The 23,316-nt window shown below is 44.5% G+C and overlaps 1 protein-coding gene across 1 annotated transcript; it reads right to left on the reverse strand.

Annotated features, from left to right (window-relative positions):
• Positions 1 to 4,144: 4,144 nt before the first annotated feature.
• LOC117528439 (39S ribosomal protein L12, mitochondrial-like) lies at positions 4,145 to 23,296 on the reverse strand. The gene is made up of 6 exons (XM_034191061.1): positions 23,093 to 23,296; positions 7,158 to 7,356; positions 6,980 to 7,054; positions 6,669 to 6,806; positions 4,602 to 4,753; positions 4,145 to 4,532 (listed from the first exon to the last, which is right to left on the reverse strand). The coding sequence occupies exons 1-5, from the start codon at positions 23,152 to 23,154 to the stop codon at positions 4,637 to 4,639; spliced, it is 591 nt and encodes a 196-aa protein (XP_034046952.1). The 5' UTR covers positions 23,155 to 23,296; the 3' UTR covers positions 4,145 to 4,532; positions 4,602 to 4,636.
• Between the last annotated feature and the right edge of the window lie 20 nt (positions 23,297 to 23,316).

The raw sequence follows: 23,316 nt of genomic DNA on the forward strand, positions 1-23,316 counted from the left end.
GAGAAGGGTCTTAGTCAGGGAGGTGACCAACAACCTCATGGTCACTCTGCCATAGCTCCAGCATTCCTAAATAGAAAGATGAGAACCTTCCAGAAGGACAACCATCTCTGCAGCAATCCACCAATCAGGCCCGTATGGTAGAGTGGCCAGACGGAAGCCACTCCTTAGTAAAAGGCAGGGGCGTAGGTTTGCATATGGACCATAGGGACAAGTCACAACCAATATTTTGGGATGGCAAAATAGTCCCTACCAATATTTAGCATTTTTGTTTATATAACAAAATCATTCACTATTTTTTTGCGAACTCGATACTATAATTTTAGTCGTCACGTTTTGTGTTTTCGACGTGCCAGAGTGACAGGGTTACCCATGTTGCAATTTCATTGGCTCACGTTCTTCTCACATGGACGTAAACAAAGCGCATCTCGTGGCAGGCAGTGCTTCATTTGTAAAGTGGGAGGTCCCGGAGCGCAGAGGATGGGTGGCTCCGGTGCAGTGTTGCCAGATGTACGATAATTATCGTATTTGTACGATAGTTTTGCCCTCTGTATGATGTACGATCTATAATGGGAAAAAAACCCCAAATATGTACGATAATTTCAGTTGGTTGCCCAAACACGCATCTCTCTCTGACACCCAAGAATCATTTTGCAGGCGTTGCACTCAGGCGGCATCAAAGACACACCACACACAGGGCTGCTGCTGGCTTTGGGCTGCCGGGACAGTCATTTGAAAGCCCGCCCCCTCTCATACAAAGTAATGAGTTCCCATCCAATCTCTGCAGGACAGGACAGGAAGATTCCCCAACCAACATCTTTTCTTTTTTTTCGAAACTGTATTTCAACAAATGCAATAACAAACGAACAAAACACAAGAGCAAAGAGATATACAAGAAAAATAAAAAAAAAGTTCAAGTTCCTTATGGAGGTGTCAACATTTTTTCTGTGTTCAACAAAATCTGCACAAGTGGCATCGGATGACGACAGCCACCTCGAGGTTGAATTCGACTCTTTCTAGTCTGGTAATTAACACGTTTGTGTTACTTCACAGTCTGTTAGTGCATTTGCGTTCTTTTTGTGCCATAGTTTCCCCATTACTATAATTACTGTTTAAAAATGTGACATAAAATTCTTTGTAAATTAAAAAAAAACGCTAAAATAGCTACGTTGTATGCGTTTTGTTTGTGAACGATAATTTCTCCCAAAATACGATAATTTTGAGGTTTTGGTAGGATAGTTTCATATTTCATATCTGGCAACACTGCTCCGGTGCAGAAAAACAAGAAGGGCGGGGGAGGGGTTGCGAACAATGCTGTGCGCCACACTTAAAATAAACTGCACACACCTTCACAAATGACACTAACACCCTGCCTTTTCCTCAAAAAATACTACATTTATGTTTGCTGTCTGTCTATGTACTTTTCTGTCACTTTTGCGCTTTTTCATACTTTTCCCTCGTTTCAAAAGTCACCGAACGCACTTTACCGTAATATATGCAACATATAGCATACTGTTGGAAAGCACGGGTTCTTGGCTTGCTGTCAGTGTTGAAATTTTTCAGAGTGAGGGCTTACATGAGAACTTACGGTAATGAGAATCAGCGGCGCACTAGTGTGAAACTTCCGTGTTTTTCCTCTGCGTTATGACATCACAGGCTTACGTTTACCGTAATACACCATATATATAATTGGAAATCCCTTTTTTTTTGGCAAATTAGGTTGCCAGATACCTACAACTGCATTATTGATGAAGAGAATAGATTATACATCTTGTTTGCAAAAACTTTTTTTTTTTTTATTTTGTTAGCTCCACAAGTATTTTTTTTTGTTGTTGTCTTGTTCTCTCAGGTGTAGGCCTATAGAATAGATTCGTGATTTTGGGTGCAATTTTGTTATTTAAGCTATTTGTTTGTTTGCCTACACAATATTGTAAATAAAGTGTTAAATTATTCAGCATTATGTCATCATATGTTATGTATTATGCTGTACTTGTGCGTCTAATGGTATGAGTGGGTTAGGGGGTGATGGTGGTGAGCAGGGGGGGCCGGGGGGTGTGGTATTGTCCCTACCAAAGCTGAGACCAAACCTACGCCCTTGGTAAAAGGCACATGGCAGCCCACAGCTGGAGTTTGCCAAAAGGCACCTGAAGGACTCTCAGACCATGAGAAACAAAATTCTCTGGTCTGATGAGACAAAGATTGAACTCTCTGGTGTGAATGCCAAGTGTCATGTTTGAAAGAAACCAGACAGGCATAGTGGTGGCAGCATCACAACCCTAAGCACACAGCCAAGATATTGTGACTCTAGGACCTTTTGTGGCTGGGATGGCAGTGGGATCGAACTCCAGACTGCTCGAACTAACGACCAGAACTCTACCAGGTCAGACAAAGGGGAATTCCCCGTTAGCCAAGCTGGGGGGAACGCCTTTTCATTCTGGACTTCATCTTGCTACTTATCGCCCCACCATTTTTGACTTCGTCCTGAAGTCACAGGTGCATTTAAGCATGTTCTGTGACTACCCACATCCTGCCAACAATGCCAATTGTGACCGGAGGACCTTTGTGGGCGGGACGGCGGTGGGATCGAACCCCGGACTGCTCGAACTAACGACCAGAACTCTACCAGGTCAGCCAAAGGGGAATTCCCGGTCCAGGGTTCGATCCCACCAGCATCCCGGCCACAAAGGTCCTCCGGTCACAATATCAAAGAAGTGGCTGCACTGTGAATGTCCTTGAGTGGCCCAGCCAGAGCCCAGACCTGAATCCGATCTCTGGCAAGAACTGAAAATGGCTCTGCACCAACGCACCACAGCCAACCTCATGGAGCTTCTTGAGAGGTGCTGCAAACAGGAATGGGCAACACTGCCCAAAGATAGGTGCAGCAAGCTTGTGGCATCATATTCAAGAAAACTTGAGGCTGTAATTGCTGCCAAAGGTGCATCAACAAAGTATTGAGCAAAGGGTGTGAATACTTTGTACGTGAGATTTCTTAGTTTTATTTTGAATACATTTTCAAAATATTTCAATAAAAAACTTTTTTTCATGTCACTGGGGAGTGTTGTGGGAGTAGAATTTTGAAGAACAAAATGAATTAACTCCATTCTGGAATAAGGCTGTAACAAAAAATGTGAAAAAAGTAAAGCACTGTGAATACTTTCCGGATGCACCATGTTTGGTCTTAAAATTCAGGCCATCAGCTTGTCTTTGTTCCTGCTGGTCTCAATAGATTTTCTCCTTTGCTGTACAACTTAAAGTATGCCAAGTACCATTTAACAGGAAGGGGTGTGAAAACAGATGCAAATAGATAATAGATGAAAATAGAGTGCTCAGTGCTTTTACAGAGAGCACATTTTGTCAAAATCTTACCTTTAAACATGTCAGCCTGATTTTCCATTATTGAAAACACTTCACTTTGTTTGCCATCGACTCATGCAGGTGTAATTTACATAGGTAAAAGATCACATGACTAACAAAACCACTGAATGACGACTAGAATAATTTGGCATTCTGGACCAATTATCGAAGAGTAATCAAGCAGCTCAAAATGATGAGGTGCTTAAAATGGTTACAGTACCACAAATTGGACTGATGAACCTATACTACAGAAAAAAGATTCCAATGAAACTTTGCCAAATGAGTAATTTCTAAAACATAATTCATAACATTAGACAAGCTCATACAGTGCCACACCACACAACTAGGGTTTTTCTTTGTGGCTTTTGTGACATCTAGTGGCCACAAGCAGTAAAGCAGTTTGAACAAAAGCAGGCTTGAAGAACCCATTTCATTTGGAGAGTGAGATCATCATACACACAGACAGCATCATGGGTCTATTCAGACAAATATGGCAGTGCTCATTTCAGTTGGGCACTGCCTGTGGGCCATATTTTGGCCCCCACATTGATTTGGTTTTGTTTTATTATAAAGCCAGCAACCTCAAACAAAACAAAAACCAAACCAAAACAACCCCCCCCCCCCCCCCCCCCAGTGTTCTACCATTATGTAAAATTTCACTGAAACCCACCAATCAGTTTTAGAAGAGTTGCATTTACAAGGCTCGTGGACGGGGTGGGGGTTATTAAAAAAAAAAAAAAAAAAAAAAAAAAAATCAACCACATCACCAATGTAAAAACACATGATCAGAGAATAACATTATCAATAATTCAACTTTAATCACAAGTAACAATTCTGCTGCCTGTAAGGCTCAATTTTGTGTTCTTCAAACAGGACAACGTATTCAAGTCCCTACTGCAAAACTTTTCATCTTGCTGAGGTACCTGCATACAGAGAATGACTGAATGACTGACTGGGCACCAAAGGACAGGATTTTTGTAGCATAGCTGCTCCATAACAAAATAACAAACAAGAAGGACGACTGAAAAAGCAGACAACAGGGCAGCAGTGTGTGCCGTCGACACACCTGAAAAGTTCTGTCAGTTATTGGGCCCAACATCACCAGCATCAAGAGATTTTACTCTGACACGGTATTTCCTTGTTACTTTTGTCCCCAACATCATCATATATATATATATATATATAATATATATATATATATATATATATATATATAAAAGGGGGGGGGGGGGGGGGGGTGAAGGAGCAGCAAAATGATGGCAAACCAGACGAGCAGAGATATTGGCTACTCCAGCTCAACAGTGCCACCTGCTGCCTCCAGGGCTGCTTTTACTTTCTCTGCCTCTTCTTTGGCCACATTGGTCCGAATTTCCTGAGGAAGTGACTCCACTAGTTTCTTGGCCTGGTGTAAAAAAAAAAATGGACACGAGAGTTAATAACCCATTAGCGGCGTGAGCTGCAGCTTAATTTACAACCATAAAATAAGCATAAAACAGCAGGAAAACAGACAAAAAAAAAAAAAAATCCACCAAACTTCACGAAGGAATGGACACTAAACTGTGTGAAAAGCAGTAATAATATCAGCTAAAACAAGATCTTGATCATTTGAACCAGGGAAATTACCAGATTTACCAACATGGCAGATGGCATCATCTATCCCAAACATTACAGTATGTTGACCTCCAGTGTGCACTGAGCAGGTTTGAAGGCAAGTGTGAAGCGACTGGAATAAGAACCAGCACCTCCAAAATCCGAGACCATGGTCCTCTAATGGAAAAGGGCGGCTTGTCAGGTCAGGGGAGAGTTACTGCCCCAAGTGGAGGAGTTAAATTATCAAAGGGTCATGTTCATGAGTGAGGGTAAGACGTAGTACGAGATCGACAGACAGATTGGGGCTTCTGATGTCCTGCCAATGCTGAACCGGACCGTGATGCTGAAGAAAGAGCTGAGGCTCTGGATTTCGCCTCCTATCCTCACTTACGGTCATGAAGTGTGGGTAATGACCGAAAGAACAATGTCACAGATACAAGCAGTGGAAATTAGGATGCTCCATCAGGTATCTCACTCTGCCACACTACTCATTTTCATGTATTTTACACAGACATACATCTTGGTACTAGTGAATTAGGGGTGGAACGATGTATTGTTTATTGTAATAATCACACCATGGACCCTATATCAAATTTAAAAAATGAGTATTGTGATACCATTTTTTTTTTTTAAAGGCTGCTCCACAGAAGAACCACCTTGTGAAGAAGCAAAAATTGTTCTAAAATATAGAAATAGGAAAGAGATAATGTCAAGGATTACAATTTATGCTTCATAATATATTTCTTTCATGTTAAATGTCTATCTAATTAGTGTGAACAGGGGTGTAGTGGGTCGTGATGTGTACTGGACTGAGATATAGTCATCACTGACAGATCTCAGTGATAACTATTTTGCTTCAAAGTTCAAGTCCAGACACTCTGGTGAACAAAAGCATGTGCACACAAAAAGGAGGCCAGGCCTCATGTGGTTCACAGGGTGCCAGCTAGTAACCTTCATTCATGTGTTGCGCAGTGGCCAGACAGCTGTGCCACAAACCATCACACAGACCACATTAAGAATCAAAGTGTTATACTTTTTTTTTTTAATGAGACCGACTTTAGCAGCCAAGAGGTTTGGTGTGAATAAGGAGTTAAATGAGGTGTTTCAGTAGCGCAACCAGAAATCAAGTGGTTGATGAAAAAACTGTGCAGTGCAAAGGTGAAGTCCAAGCTGCAGACAGGACTTTTAATGGTGACAGACTGCGCAAACGGTGAGAAAGTGTCTAACGAAAAAAAAAAATGAGTGTAGTGCAAAATATATTCAGAGGTTGCTTTTTTAATGTGTGGAATAGATGACACATTTTAATATCTGTTGAACGCTCTGACTCCTAACTTTAAATGAAGCAGACAGCAGAAGTTTTTAATGCTGCGCTGCTATCAGGTGACCACCAGTAAGATATTGACATACAAATTAATGGATATTTGTCCATATTTTTTGTTTGCATTGTGAAAATGTTTCTGGTCTGGCAGGGGTTCCCGCCATGTTACAGAGACCGCTATAATGTCTGCCTGTACTGCAGCTATGATAACTTTGCAGCATATGCAGGGAAAACAGTTTTCAATGCTGCAAACCAGAAGGGACATTTTAAAGTTAAATGCAATGATGCCACAATACACATTTTATAGCTGATAAATTTGGAACACAGATCAGGCCCTTCCTGATCCGTGTTCCAAATTCAATATTACATGATGTGGACCAGGATGAGAGTGAAAAAAAATGTAGCTTACCTGCACCAGATTCAAGCCCTGCATGCAGTTCTTCACTTCTTTTATAACTTTGACTTTATCAGCTACATTTATTGCTGTCAATTTCACTGTGAAAAAAGTCTTCTCTTTCTTCACTGGAACCTCCTCCTCTTCATCAGCCTGTTACACAACAAAAATGACATTTACAACCTGAGATTTTTTTTTAGTTACTACTGTGCCAGAGAGGATGGTATCGTGATAAAATGCTGAAATACTGTCAGGTGTTAAATGTTATACAGTTATATTGTGCACGCTCCACACTACAGTTAAAACCTGTGGAGCAAAAAGCTCACCTGATTTGCTGGTACAGCTGATGCAGCCATGGTCCCCATCGGCATCATTCCAACATCCTTTATATTCAGAGTTTTCTAAAACAAAAAGATAAAGATTATTTCTAAGAAAACATAATCAGAGCCTGACTGTGGTTCATATTAATATTTGCTAAGAATAGTTTCCAACACTGTCCCGCACCTTGAGGAGCTCGTTCAGGTCTGACACCTCTAATAACGTCAGGCTGGCTATGTCATTGACAAGCTGTTGAATTTTAGGAGAATACTGTTTAGGTGCATCATCTAGAGGAGGGGTGGCGAGTGCGTCCGAGTGGGTGGCTGAAGTTGTCTTTAGAAGTCTGAGTGCACACAGGGCTAGATTCTGCCATTGAAGTTGTTGCCTGAAAGACAATCATTTACAGGCGAAATGACAACTGAGCATGAGTGGTCGGTACCTCTGGTTGTCAGAGATCACTGTACAACCCATACTGTAATATCCTGTAGAAATTTCAGTGGGGCAATCTGAAACACATTACTGTTGTGCAGTGCAACCACACAACCATATTTGCATGTAAACACTTAACTAGAGCACCGTGCTCGTACAGCACAAACCTCTGCCAACACTAGTTTCCAAGTCCACTAATTTTTACCTTGGAAAAAATTTTCAAAGTCAAAGTCATGTTAAGAGTAGCTTTTCAATGTTAAGATCAAATATCCACTAAATCCGCAGTATGGATCAGATCCGGATCAGACTTATTCTACTCATAGAGTGCCAGTTTGCACCCCACTGTCACAAATGAGAGTGACTGAGGCACTTTTGATTGAGATATAATGCAAAATGTGCAACAAATGGGCTTTTCAATATTAAATTCAAATGTACACAAAATCCATTAGGGTGTCACATAACTGCCATATAACAACTTACCAACACATACTTGAGGTTACTGTAACAATATCCATGGCCAAATATCTTTGGGCTGTGGATAAAACAAGACACCTGAACGCCTCATCTTGGAATCTGGATAAAAACCAAATCTTTCCACTATTTTTGACATTTTATCGACCTAACAACTAATTGATTAATCAATTATGAAATAATCAGTTGCAGCCTTAGTATCAACAGAATTTTATATGACAATCGATTTATGGAGTTAAATTTGTCTCATTAATACCTGCAAATACACAGAGGGTGATTTACAAATATCCCTTGATTTGTACCTTGTGTGTTGGTTTTTACAAATGTTTATTTGTAAATAGTTTTTTCATTTGTAAAAAAAATGGCATTTTCAAAACTGAAAATCCTGTTTGTGAAGTGTGATTCAGCATTTGTGGATCACCGATTACACACATTCATCACTTTGCTCAGTTACGCAATACTGACATTCTCAGCGCAAAACTGCACAAATCCACAAACAGCTCACGATTCACACAAAGCAACACCCTCATACCCGCAAATTCAGAGCGCAATTTACTAATATTCCTTGAATTGTACATGTGTTTTGTGATCCACAAACACAAATTTCTGATTTGTAACTTGTGTTGGTTTTTACCAAAAACAAAAAAAAAAAGTGTATTTGTAAGTATGTCGTTTTTTTTCATTTATTAAAAAAAAGCATTAGCAAAACTGAAAATTCTGTTTGTGAAGTATGATTCAGCATTTGTGGATCACCGAACACATGCATTCACCACTTTGCTCGGTTACGCAATATTGATAACATTCTCAGCGCAAAACTGCTCAGTTTCACAAGTATATAAGTCGCTATTCACATTTCCATCCAGTAGATGGCAGTGTTGCTGAATCACACTTCACAAACATAATTTTCAGTTTTGCAAATGCCTTTTTTGCCTCTACTAGTGGTTGGCTCTCACTGCGGTATTGTATCACTTCCTGTTCCGGAGCACAGCGGTGTTTTGCTGTATCTGTTAGCTGTTTAATCTGCGCAGTTAGATTGATCTAGTTAACTAGATAACGATTTGTTTCACAGTGTAATCTTCATGTGCCTTAACTAAAGCACTCCCTCTGCTGAATCACCTCTAAATTATTTACACATTATTCACTTTGTGTGTTTTTAGGAATCCGCTAGCTTAGCGCAGCTACTAGCTCTTAGCCGATTTAGCATGGCGGCTTCTCCTGTCTCTCCTGCACTTTTCTGCTCTGGGTGTGAAATGTTTAGTTATTCCTCGGCCTCCTTTAGCAGTAATGGTACTTGTAATAAGTGTAGCTTATTCGTAGCTTTGGAGGCCAGGCTGGGCGAATTGGAGACTCGGCTCCGCACCGTGGAAAATTCTACAGCTAGCCAGGCCCCTGTAGTCGATGCGGACCAAGGTAGCTTAACCGCCGTTAGTTCCCTTCCAGCAGATCCCGAGCAGCCGGGAAAGCAGGCCGACTGGGTGACTGTGAGGAGGAAGCGTAGCCCTAAACAGAAGCCCCGTGTACACCGCCAACCCGTTCACATTTCTAACCGTTTTTCCCCACTCGGCGACACACCCGCCGAGGATCAAACTCTGGTTATTGGCGACTCTGTTTTGAGAAATGTGAAGTTAGCGACACCAGCAATCATAGTCAATTGTCTTCCGGGTGCCAGAGCAGGCGACATTGAAGGAAATTTGAAACTGCTGGCTGAGGCTAAGCGTAAATTTGGAAAGATTGTAATTCATGTCGGAGGTAATGACACCAGGTTACGCCAATCAGAGGTCACTAAAATTAACATTGAATCGGTGTGTAACTTTGCAAAAACAATGTCGGACTCTGTAGTTTTCTCTGGGCCCCTCCCCAATCGGACATGACATGTGACATGTTTAGCCGCATGTTCTCCTTGAATTGCTGGCTGGCTGAGTGGTGTCCAAAAAATGAGGTGGGCTTCATAGATAATTGGCAAAGCTTCTGGGGAAAACCTGGTCTTGTTAGGAGAGACGGCATCCATCCCACTTTGGATGGAGCAGCTCTCATTTCTAGAAATCTTGTTGTGTGTTGGGGGGGCGTGGCTGGCTGTGTTGGTGTTCTTCTCTTTTCTTTGCTCTCCAGGTGGCATGAGGGCTGATTTGTCTGTGGAGAAAGTGCTGGCTGAAGAGTCCTCACCCTTATTAGCGTCATGTGGAAAACCTGTGGCAGGGGCTCACGTGCGGCCTTGAAGACTTGCAGCTGAAGCAGATAATTGGATGGCGTTCTGCATATAAGTCATGTGTGATTTGAGCAGAACTGCCGGGAACTCGACCTTGTGATGTTCGTTTGTGAGACGCTGAGGACCGCGCCTGGGTTTGACATATCGAGCCCGTGAAGCAGGGAAGGGTGAGGACACATGCTGTCAGCACACGCTAAAGGTAATTAAGTGATTAAGTAAGTGTTGATAGTATCTTGGTGTTTTGTTACACAGTAAACTGAGATTGTGAAGAGAATTGTGCAGCTTGCTTCTCACTGCGGTGGCGTGCAGGATAAGTGATCCTCCACCTGTTGTGAGAGGCTGCTCATTTGCATAAAGTTAAAAAGAAACATTGACCTGAGTGTGTTGCTGATAGCGTGTGTTATGCGAAAGATAGAGTTGTATCTGCTGACTCACCTCACCTTCTCTTTGCTCCACAGAGAATCGGTTCGTCGTGTCCACCTGGGGGGTGTTTGGCGGTGGTAGTGAGTCCAGGAGCGCCGGGCTTTAATCTTTGCGGGCGCTGGTGAACGTGCCACTTATCACTCCACCAGAGGGACGCTTTTATGTTTTACATTTGTAAGCACAGGTGAAAAATAAATTGTTTCTGTTGGGAACCGCCTTCTGGTTATTTTTACCGCTGGGTTCTGTCAGACGCAGGTCCGCTCCTCAACCCGCGTCGACGCATAACAGTAGTTCCCGGCCATTCCATAATGGACTCAGCGGCAGAGGCGGTTCCTTTTGCCGAAAAGGTGCAAGAACACTTGGAGAAAATATGGAAGCAATTACAGCATCTCGCAATCGACTTGAACAAACAGACGCCCGTGTTACGGAGCTTGCAGCGCAAGCCGTTCCGCTTCCTGCAGCTCCAGCTGTGGCATCATCGATACCGGGGCAGATAACTCCGTCACCCAGGGATTCGGTGTTCGAACCGGTTATTTGTCATCCGGAGCCTTATGCGGGAGACGCCGAAGCTTGTGCTTCGTTTCTGATGCAATGTTCTTTGGTCTTTACTCAGCGACCGGCTTCCTTCTCTTCCGATGGAAGTCGTGTTTCCTATGTAACAAATCTGCTCCGAGGCGACGCCTTAGCTTGGGTCACTGCGTTGTGGAGTAACAACTCGCCATTGTTAGGGTCCTTTAAGGATTTCTCCCGGGAGTTCCGATTGGTTTTTGACCATCCGGTGAAAACGAATACCGGTGCTCAACGGTTACTGAATCTCAGGCAGGGGAGGCGGAGTGCGGCGGAGTATTCCGTGGACTTTCGGATTTTTTCTGCTCAATCCGGTTGGAATGCCGTAGCTTTACGGGGCGTGTTTGTAGACGGGTTAAATGAGGCACTAAAAGACGAGCTGGCGGTCCGTGATGAGCCAAACGATTTAGACAAGCTAATATCGTTGGTGATTCGTCTGGATGATCGGATGAGGGAGCATGGACGTGAGAGAGGATGCCCATCAGAGCGGTTTTTTTTGTCTCGGGGCTTTCCCCGACACAGGTCTGGACCGCCTCTTCTTCACCCCACTGAGGCTCCTCCGACGGGACCTCCAGCTCCTCCTGTTGACGAGCCCATGCAGCTCGGACGAGTAGAGATGTCTGTATTGCCCCGACACGTAAGCGTCAAGAGAAATAACGGCGACGTAACTCCAAGTGTTCTGGGACAGGCAACATAACACAAAAAAAAAAAAAAAAAAAATTTCCAGCACAAGTAAAGGTTTTGTTTTCTTTAATCAGGGGTTATGAGTGTTTGGGGACTTAGGGGCGTATCTGGTGGAGTGATTGTTGGGCTCACTTAATTGTCAAGTTTGCATGTGGTTTAGGTTTTTTTTTTTGGGGGTTTGTTGGGTCGTTTTATTTTGTTTTTATTTCTCTACATCCCTAACCCCGACCTCACTTGCCCCACGACCGTTCGTCTTGTGGGTTGTGGGGTGGTGCAGGTTGGTCATGCTGAGCATTCTCAGAAGACCTCTGCACCTGGGGGGGGGGGGGTGTTGGAGGCGTTTCTTTGGTTTGGTTAGGGCCCGGTTCCACTCCAGCCTCGGTGAACCTTTGTACCGTTCGTCATTGGTGTTGCCGGGGTGTGGTGCAGCGGAGACTTACCTCAGTCGGAGGGGTGGGCCGATCTGTTGCCGTTTTGCCATTTCGGTAGTTCCACCCCTCCTGAGCGGCTGGGGTATGGCCGAGTTGTGGCACTGGACGCATTTCCAGTTCTCTGCTGCGCCTTGGGGTTGAGCTGGGTTGGTTTTTTCCTTGTTCCCTTCTCCGGCTTACTATTTTGGGCCGTTTGCCGAAATTGAGCCGCCGGGGGGCTCTGGGAGGGACCTGGGGTCTTTCGGGGTGCTGGAGAGGGTAGCGGGATTTGTGGTCGTTTCTATCCCCCCGGGGTTGTTTTTGGTTGCCCTCCGGGGGTTGGTTTTTGATTTCATCTTGTTTTCCTTCCGGGTTCCACCTCCGGGGTTGATGGGACGGTCCCCTGGGGGGGAGTTGGCTTGGGACCGACCAGCCATGTGTGACCAAGTCTGGGGTTCCGGGGTTGTGGGGTGGGTACCTCCTGGGGTTGATGTTACGGTCCCCTGGGGGGGGCGCCGTGTTGCTCCATGTGCACCTGGGGACCTTTGTTGGGCTTATGGTTTTGGCTGTTCCTCCTGGAACTGGCAATGAAGGCCTTCTGGGGGGGGTTGGGCTCTGCAGGTCATTCTGGGGGGGTTGTTTGTTATTTTTCTTTTATGTTTTTACGTTTGTATTGTGTTTGTGGGACTATGTTGGGGGTTTTGCGTTTGGGGGTTTTTCTTTTCTTCCCGGGGTTGATGGGACGGTCCCCTGGGGAGGTTGTTGGGTGGGTTTTTGTGTTTGTTTTTTTTTTCCTGTGTGAGTGACCCTGTTTTTGGGGAATGTTTTGGGGGTTTTTTGTTGGTTCCAGCCGGCCTTCCTGCTGCGGTGCCTGTCCTGCTTCCTGACGTGGACCCTGGAGGGGGATGCTGTTCTCGGGCCTGGTTGGTTCGGTCGCCGGGAGGCTTCCCATTGATGGGGGGGTACTGTTGTGTGTTGGGGGGGCGTGGCTGGCTGTGTTGGTGTTCTTTTCTTTTCTTTGCTCTCCAGGTGGCATGAGGGCTGATTTGTCTGTGGAGAAAGTGCTGGCTGAAGAGTCCTCACCCTTATTAGCGTCATGTGGAACACCTGTGGCAGGGGCTCACGTGCGGCCTTGAAGACTTGCAGCTGAAGCAGATAATTGGATGGCGTTCTGCATACAAGTCATGTGTGATTTGAGCAGAACTGCCGGGAACTCGACCTTGTGATGTTCGTTTGTGAGACGCTGAGGACCGCGCCTGGGTTTGACATATCGAGCCGTGAAGCAGGGAAGGGTGAGGACACATGCTGTCAGCACACGCTAAAGGTAATTGATTAAGTAAGTGTTGATAGTATCTTGGTGTTTTGTTACACAGTAAACTGAGATTGTGAAGAGAATTGTGCAGCTTGCTTCTCACTGCGGTGGCGTGCAGGATAAGTGATCCTCCACCTGTTGTGAGAGGCTGCTCATTTGCATAAAGTTAAAAAGAAACATTGACCTGAGTGTGTTGCTGATAGCGTGTGTTATGCGAAAGATAGAGTTGTATCTGCTGACTCACCTCACCTTCTCTTTGCTCCACAGAGAATCGGTTCGTCGTGTCCACCTGGGGGGTGTTTGGCGGTGGTAGTGAGTCCAGGAGCGCCGGGCTTTAATCTTTGTGGGCGCTGGTGAACGTGCCACTTATCACTCCACCAGAGGGACGCTTTTATGTTTTACATTTGTAAGCACAGGTGAAAAATAAATTGTTTCTGTTGGGAACCGCCTTCTGGTTATTTTTACCGCTGGGTTCTGTCAGACGCAGGTCCGCTCCTCAACCCGCGTCGACGCATAACAAATCTTGTCAATTTAAATCCTCCAAACCGTGACTATCCAGGGTTGGGACCAGGAAGCAGAGTTGTAGTCTTACACACCTCTCTGCAGCTTCTCTCCCCCTGCCATCCCATCATTACCCCATCCCCGTAGAGACGGTGCCTGCTCCCAGACCACCAATAACCAGTAAAAATCTATTTAAGCATAAAAATTAAAAAAGAAAAAATAATATAGCACCTTCAACTGCACCACAGACTAAAACAGTTAAATGTGGTCTATTAAACATTAGGTCTCTCTCTTCTAAGTCCCTGTTAGTAAATGATATAATAATTGATCAACATATTGATTTATTTTGCCTTACAGAAACCTGGTTACAGCAGGATGAATATGTTAGTTTAAATGAGTCAACACCCCCGAGTCACACTAACTGCCAGAATGCTCGTAGCACGGGCCGAGGCGGAGGATTAGCAGCAATCTTCCATTCCAGCTTATTAATTAATCAAAAACCCAGACAGAGCTTTAATTCATTTGAAAGCTTGACTCTTAGTCTTGTCCATCCAAATTGGAAGTCCCAAAAAACAATTTTATTTGTTATTATCTATCGTCCACCTGGTCGTTACTGTGAGTTTCTCTGTGAATTTTCAGACCTTTTGTCTGACTTAGTGCTTAGCTCAGATAAGATAATTATAGTGGGCGATTTTAACATCCACACAGATGCTGAGAATAACAGCCTCAACACTGCATTTAATCTATTATTAGACTCAAATGGCTTTGCTCAAAATGTAAATGAGTCCACCCACCACTTTATTCATATCTTAGATCTTGTTCTGACTTATGGTATGGAAATTGAAGACTTAACAGTATTCCGTGAAAACTCCCTTCTGTCTGATCATTTCTTAATAACATTTACATTTACTCTGATGGACTACCCAGCAGTGGGGAATAAGTTTCATTACACTAGAAGTCTTTCAGAAAGCGCTGTAACTAGGTTTAAGGATATGATTCCTTCTTTATGTTCTCTAATGCCATATACCAACACAGTGCAGAGTAGCTACCTAAACTCTGTAAGTGAGATAGAGTATCTCGTCAATAGTTTTACATCCTCACTGAAGACAACTTTGGATGCTGTAGCTCCTCTGAAAAAGAGAGCTTTAAATCAGAAGTGCCTGACTCCGTGATATAACTCACAAACTCGCAGCTTAAAGCAGATAACCCGTAAGTTGGAGAGGAAATGGCGTCTCACTAATTTAGAAGATCTTCACTTAGCCTGGAAAAAGAGTCTGTTGCTCTATAAAAAAGCCCTCCGTAAAGCTAGAACATCTTACTACTCATCACTAATTGAAGAAAATAAGAACCCCAGGTTTCTTTTCAGCACTGTAGCCAGGCTGACAAAGAGTCAGAGCTCTATTGAGCCGAGTATTCCTTTAACTTTAACTAGTAATGACTTCATGACTTTCTTTGCTAATAAAATTTTAACTATTAGAGAAAAAATTACTCATAACCATCCCAAAGACGTACCGTTATCTTTGTCTGCTTTCAGTGATGCCGGTATTTGGTTAGACTCTTTCTCTCCGATTGTTCTGTCTGAGTTATTTTCATTAGTTACTTCCTCCAAACCATCAACATGTCTATGTCTTATGGCCTCAGACAGTGGACTCATCTCTGTGCTTGTTCTGTTAGACCTCAGTGCTGCTTTTGATACTGTTGACCATAAAATTTTATTACAGAGATTAGAGCATGCCATAGGTATTAAAGGCACTGCGCTGCGGTGGTTTGAATCATATTTATCTAACAGATTACAATTTGTTCATGTAAATGAGGAATCTTCTTCACAGACTAAGGTTAATTATGGAGTTCCACAAGGTTCTGTGCTAGGACCAATTTTATTCACTTTATACATGCTGGGCTCGACAATAGCACTGGTCCGATGGCCCGGCGGCCTTTTTTACATGTTCCGGGCCACCACGGGCCAGTGAAGTTCATATTTCACTGGTCCGTATGGGCCAGTAAGAATTAAAATCGCTTTGGGCAGATTTATTAGTCTAATGCCGCGTTCACACCGGGCGCGATCAGATGCTACAAATTCGCGGGGGTCGCGTGGCAACGGACGCGCCTCCTTCACCCGGTGTGTCGCTCTGCTTTTGCTGCGAAAATTCGCCCCGGTGCGTCATCAAATAGGAGGAGCTTCCATTCAGCTCGCCGGCTCCGGTTGTCAGTCAAGTTAACATGACGGACCTTGATCACACGGAGCGAGTTGTTGTGGAAAGCTGACAAACGTCATGAGACGTTCCCAATTCAGGCAGTATCATTATTTGCTGCAGGAGCTGCGTCTGGATGATGGCTGCTTTCAGCGGTCCTTCTGCCTCTGCAGGACCCAACTTGAGGACCAACTGTCCCGTTCACGCGCGCACATGTAAACAATTAAAAAAAAAAGAAAAAAAAAGAAAAAGAAACTCCGCTCCCGCTGCTGTGGGGCTGCTGCTCCTCCAAAAACTCTTGTCATAGTTGTGAAATAAAGGACAAAAGAGACATACGTCCTGCTCACAGGCTGCTACCAGAGACAGGACATGTTGCACCACTTCGCAATGTTGGGAACATTGCCGAAGTGCAGACAAACTTCGTCTGCAGGCGCATCTTCTGATGTGGCGCAAATTTCGCTTCAACATCGACGCGTCATTTTCGCTTAAGCAAGATCGAGCGCAGTGAATATTATGAATTTCTTGAAACCTCCTGCCCCTGGGCAGAAACCAGGAAAGCAAAGGAAAGAACAGCTATCACCCTCAAAACAAGCACAGAAGAGGAAGGCTGCTGATGCTGAATATGAGAAGGGTGAGGAAAACTTGGCAAACTTCCTGGAAGAAAAGACGGCCATAGCTGGAGCGTGATGAGGAGAGTGAGGTTGTGTTCTGTGGAACTTGTAGGGCCATGCCAGAATATGCTAACAAGTAAGTATAAATATACCATGTCCTGGTAGACAATGTGGTATGATTTCATACGCCAGTTTAAAAGTCTAATCAGTATGCCCTTGTGGAAACCCCACGGTGACAACATTAGCAAGGGAACTTGGTTTATGAAATTTAACATATTAATTTTGTAAATGATCAAGAAATAAATTTATTTTTGTATTAATGTCTGAGTGTTGAAAAAATTCCTATCAGTTACCTACCGACATTTTTTTCAAAGTTTACTCACTTTAAGGTTTTTATCATGTAGTATAATAATTTTGTGTTTGTTTTCAAGTGTTTTTACATTAAGGAAACCCAATTCTAATGTCTGAGTGTTGATTTAAAAATTCTTATCAGTTACCCCCCGGTTCGGCACAGGCGTGAAAGTATGGGCCAGTGATATTTTCATCCGGGCCAGTAACTTTCAGATTCTACTGGCCCTGTGGGCCAGTGCATAAATTGCCTTATTGTCAAGCCCTGCCATGTTTCCCTTAGGCAGTATTATTAGACGGCATTGCTTAAATTTTCATTGTCACGCAGATGATACCCAGCTTTATCTATCCATGAAGCCAGAGGACACACACCAATTAGCTAAACTGCAGGATTGTCTTACAGACATAAAGACATGGATGACCTCTAATTTCCTGCTTTTAAACTCAGATAAAACTGAAGTTATTGTACTTGGCCCCACAAATCTTAGAAACATGGTATCTAACCAGATCCTCACTCTGGATGGCATTACCCTGACCTCTAGTAATATTGTGAGAAATCTTGGAGTCATTTTTGATCAGGATATGTCATTCAATGCGCATACTAAACAAATATGTAGGACTGCTTTTTTGCATTTGCGCAATATCTCTAAAATTAGAAAGGTCTTGTCTCAGAGTGATGCTGAAAAACTAATTGATGCATTTATTTCCTCTAGGCTGGACTATTGTAATTCATTATCAGGTTGTCCTAAAAGTTCCCTGAAAAGCCTTCAGTTAATTCAAAATGCTGCAGCTAGAGTGCTAACAGGGACTAGAAGGAGAGAGCATATCTCACCCATATTGGCCTCTCTTCATTGGCTTCCTGTTAATTCTAGAATAGAATTTAAAATAATTCTTCTTACTTATAAGGTTTTGAATAATCAGGTCCCATCTTATCTTAGGGACCTCATAGTACCATATCACCCCAATAGAGCGCTTCACTCTCAGACTGCAGGCTTACTTGTAGTTCCTAGGGTTTGTAAGAGTAGAATGGGAGGCAGAGCCTTCAGCTTTCAGGCTCCTCTCCTGTGGAACCAGCTCCCAATTCAGATCAGGGAGACAGACACCCTCTCTACTTTTAAGATTAGGCTTAAAACTTTCCTTTTTGCTAAAGCTTATAGTTAGGGCTGGATCAGGTGACCCTGAACCATCCCTTAGTTATGCTGCTATAGACTTAGACTGCTGGGGGGTTCCCATGATGCACTGAGTGTTTCTCTTTTTGCTCTGTATGCACCACTCTGCATTTAATCATTAGTGATTGAGCTCTGCTCCCCTCCACAGCATGTCTTTTTCCTGGTTCTCTCCTTCAGCCCCAACCAGTCCCTGCAGAAGACTGCCCCTCCCTGAGCCTGGTTCTGCTGGAGGTTTCTTCCTGTTAAAAGGGAGTTTTTCCTTCCCACTGTTGCCGAGTGCTTGCTCACAGGGGGTCGTTTTGACCGCTGGGGTTTTTCCGTAATTATTGTATGGCCTTGCCTTACAATATAAGGCACCTTGGGGCAACTGTTTGTTGTGATTTGGCGCTATATAAATAAAATTGATATGATTTTTTTTTACAAATGAAAAAAAATTTTTTACAAATAAACATTTGTAAATCCAACACACAAATTACAAATCAGAAATTTGTGTTTGTGGATCAAAGCATGTGTACAAATCAAGGGATATTTGTAAATCACCCTCTGCACATTTGCAAGTATACAGGGTTTTCATGTGACATATCGGTCATGTCATTTTGTGTCCCGCGGCCATACTGGATTACGACGCGGTGGCCACTGTGATACGCTACGTGCATTTGGCGAACAACTGCAGAAACTTCAACAATGGTCAATTTTTGTGCTGTCATCAGTTGTTCAAACAGAGGTGATAAAAATGAGGCAGGTCACTCATTTTACAGGCTGCCAGCAGTTATTGTGCATCAAGCAGTGGAGTGTTACAAGCTTTCTAAGGGACACAGAGACCTGGCTCAGCAGATCTGAAGGAAGCTTTAATATGGCCAGAACCAAGCACACCACCAGGAAGAGTGGTCCAGCTACCGTCAGCGTGAAGAAGCCTCACTGTTACAGGCGCGGCACCATGGCGCTGCGAGAGATCCACCGCTACCAGAAATCTGCCGAGCTGCTGATCCGCAAGCTGGCCTTCCAGCGCCTGGTGAGAGAAATCGCTTAGGACTTCAAGACCAACCTCCGCTTTCAGAGCTCCGCTGTGATGCTCTCCAGGAGGCCGGCAAGGCTGACCTGGTCGGCAGCTTCCTCCATGGTGTACAATGGTGAAGTGGAAAACACCAAAAGGTTCACAATATCACAGTGCGACACTGTCAGCCAGTTCGTTAAATCACCACTGAATTCACTATCTGGTATATGATACGGATCCACTGAACCAACTGCTACACATCTATCACGATAAATAGCTTTATCTCAAGGGTTTAAAGCATCGTAATAACTGTACATTCTCTCCATTTTTCTATCACGCGCCAGCCTCCTTGTAATCCAGAATGGAGACGACACCTGTCCTGCAGCAAATCGGTCCCGTGATTGAAAACTCTCTATTGAGACAAATTTAACTCCATATTGATTCTCCTACAAGTGGATGTATAAAAATGCAGTCTATGAGTCTTCTGTGTAAATATGAAGGAAAATTAGCCACAAAAATCCACTTAATAGAGTACAAACATCCTGTTTCAATTCATCTTCTTTGTGGTGGTATAGAGGGTTTTCATGTGACGTATCGGTCACATCATTTTGTGTCCCGCGGCCATTCTGGATTACGACCCGGTGGCCGCTGTGATACACTACGTGCATTTGGCGAACACTTGCAGAAGCTTCAACGACGGTGCGAAGAAGCCTCGCGGCACTGTAGCGCTAAGAGAGATCTGCCGCTACCAGAAATCCACTACTCCCAGAATTTTATCTTATTTTATTCTGCAATAAAATTATATAAGAATACATAAAAATACTGCAGATAACACAAGAACGCTTTCAATACGGATGCTTATTTGCATTGTGGTCCTCGAGCACCGAGTAGCTGATCCGCAAGCTGCCCTTCTAGCGCCTGGTGAGAGAAATCGCTCAGGACTTCAAGACGACCTCTGCTTTCAGAGGTCCACCTCCAGCCGGCGAGGCTGACCTGGTCAGCAGCTTCCAAGTTTACAATATCGCAGTGTGACACTGTCGGCCAGTTCGTTACATCACCACTAAATTCACTATCTGGTACAAGATACGGATCCACTGAACCAACTGCTACACATCTATCACGATAAATAGCTTTACCTCGAGGATTTAAAGCATCGGAATAACCGTATATTCTCTCCATTTTTCTATCACGCGCCAGCCTCCTTGTAATCCAGGATGGAGACGGCACCTGTCCTGCAGCAAATCGGTCACGTGATTGAAAACCCTCTATACATAAAACAATTTAGACACCTGATAGAAAAATGTAATGCATATAATTAATTAGCTGAGAGACATAGTCCTGGGACATAGAGACATATGTCCTGGGTCTTCCCCAGGGCCTCCTCTCGATGGGACGTACCCGAACACCTCTCCAGCGAGGTGTCCAGGGGGCACCCAGAAAAGATGCCCGAGCCACCTCAGCTGGCTCCTTTCGACGTGGAGGAGCAGCGGCTCGATACCGAGCTCCTCAACCTATGACTAAGGGAGCACCCAGCCACCCTGCGGAGGAAACTCATCTCGGCCGCTTGTACTCACGACCTTGTTCTTTTGGTCATGAGCCAAATCTCATGACCATAGGTGAGGGTCGGAACGTAGACCGATCCGTTTGTCGATCTCATGCTCCATTCGTCCCTAACTCATGAACAAGACCCCGAGATACTTAAACTCCTCCACTTGAGGCAAGGACACCCCACCGACCGACCTGAAGAGGGCAAGGCACCTTTTTTCCAGTCGAGAACCATGGCCTCGGATTTGGAGGTACTGATCCTCATCCCGGACGCTTCACACTCGGCTGCAAACCGCCCCAGTACATGCTGAAGGTCCTGGTTTGACAAAGCCAACAGGACCACATCATCCGCAAACAGCAGAGATGAGATTCTGTGGTTCCCAAACCGGACTCCCTCTACATCCTGGCTGAGCCTAGAAATTCTGTCCATAAAGGTGATGAACAGAACCGGTGACAAAGGGCAGTCCTGGCGGAGGCCAACGTGCACTGGAAGCAGGTTTGACTTACTATCGGCAATGCAAACCAAGCTCCTGCTGTGGTCGTACAGGGACCGGATAGCCCTTAGCAAAGGACCCCGGACCCCGTACTCCCGGAGCACTCCCCCACAGGGTGCCTCGAGGGCCACAGTCAAACGCCTTCTCCAGATCCACAAAGCACATGTGGACTGGTTGGGCGAACTCCCATGAACCCTCAAGCACCCGATGGAGGGTGTAGAGCTGGTCCAGTGTGCCGCGACCAGGACAAAAACCACATTGCTCCTCCTGAATCCTAGGTTCGACTATTGGTCGAATTCTCCTCTCTAGTACTCTGGAATAGACCTTACCGGGGAGGCTGAGGAGTGTGATCCCCCTGTAGTTGGAACACACCCTCCGGTCCCCCTTCTTAAACAGAGGGACCACTATCCCGGTCTGCCAATCCAGAAGCACTGTCCCCAACCGCCATGCGATGTGTCAACCAGGACAGTCCCACAACATCCAGAGACTAAAGGTACTCAGGACGGATTTCGTCCACCCCAGGAGTCTTGCCAATCCAGGATGGAGACGGCACCTGTCCTGCAGCAAATCGGTCACGTGATTGAAAACCCTCTATACATAAAACAATTTAGACACCTGATAAAAAAAATGGAGACAATGTCTGGTTATTACGATGCTTTAAACCCTCAAGATAAAGCTAATTATCGTGATAGATGTGTAGCAGTTGGTTCAGTGGATCCGTATCTTGTACCAGATAGTGAATTTAGTGGTGATGTAACGAACTGGCCGACAGTGTCACACTGCGATATTGTGAACTTGGAAGCTGCTGACCAGGTCAGCCTCGCCGGCCTCCTGCAGAGCATCACGGTGGAGCTCTGAAAGCAGAGGTCATCTTGAAGTCCTGAGCGATTTCTCTCACCAGGCGCTAGAAGGGCAGCTTGCGGATCAGCTGCTCGGTGCTCGAGGACCACAATGCAAATAAGCATCCGTATTGAAAGCGTTCTTGTGTTATCCTCTGCAGTATTTTTATGTATTCTTATATAATTTTATTGCAGAATAAAATAAAATAAAATTCTGGGAGTAGTGGATTTCTGGTAGCGGCGGATCTCTCTTAGCGCTACAGTGCCGCGAGGCTTCTTCGCACCGTCGTTGAAGCTTCTGCAAGTGTTCGCCAAATGCACGTAGTGTATCACAGCGGCCAATGCGTCGTAATCCAGAATGGCCACGGGACACAAAATGACATGACCGATACGTCACATGAAAACCCTCTATACAGAGGCAAAATTGCAAAGGTTGTCACAGTCCAAATACTTATGGCCTTGCCTCGAGCACAGGAACAGCTGATTTTTCTTTGATACTTAAACATTTAACCTTTGATTCATAATAAATGTTAAAACTAAAACAGCTTGAAGAGCTCAAAAGCACAACATAACCTTGATAAGTGATATATAACAATATGGAGACATGATTTCGTCTTCACGGGTTCGGTTTTTACACCAAACTTAAAAATAAAATATGAAGACAAGAACCAGTCATTGGTATCTTATGTAAGATGATGCTGTACTTAGTTTCAAACTTTAGCTAACTAGCTAATGATAGCCAAACTACGAGGCCAGCAGACGGGACTTTCCCTTTGACCTCCACATATATTTTTTATGAATTTTTATAAACATCAGTGTGTTGTATAAACGAAAACGCTCTCGTTAAGCGCCGTGTGTCCTTGAGCGAGCAGACACGGTTAGCACAGACTTGCAGGTAGCCGGACGCTAACCGGGTGGCTACGTACCGGTGCTGTGAGCCCGCGGCGGCGCGCAGCGCGCTCAGGAGACAGCGTCTGGTGCAGTACATCTTCACGGTAACCGGCTCTGTGTGACCGAGAGTCACTATTAAAACAAGCAGCTATTTATTTTTAGTTATTTTCTCCCTCACTAACAGTCAAAAGCACATGGACTTGTCCCTGTTCGTGACCTACCCACAATGCACTACGTGAACAGTGAGGAACGTCCAGGC

Source organism: Thalassophryne amazonica, chromosome 16, assembly GCF_902500255.1.
Source record: "Thalassophryne amazonica chromosome 16, fThaAma1.1, whole genome shotgun sequence".
Taxonomy (NCBI): Eukaryota; Metazoa; Chordata; class Actinopteri; order Batrachoidiformes; family Batrachoididae; genus Thalassophryne; species Thalassophryne amazonica.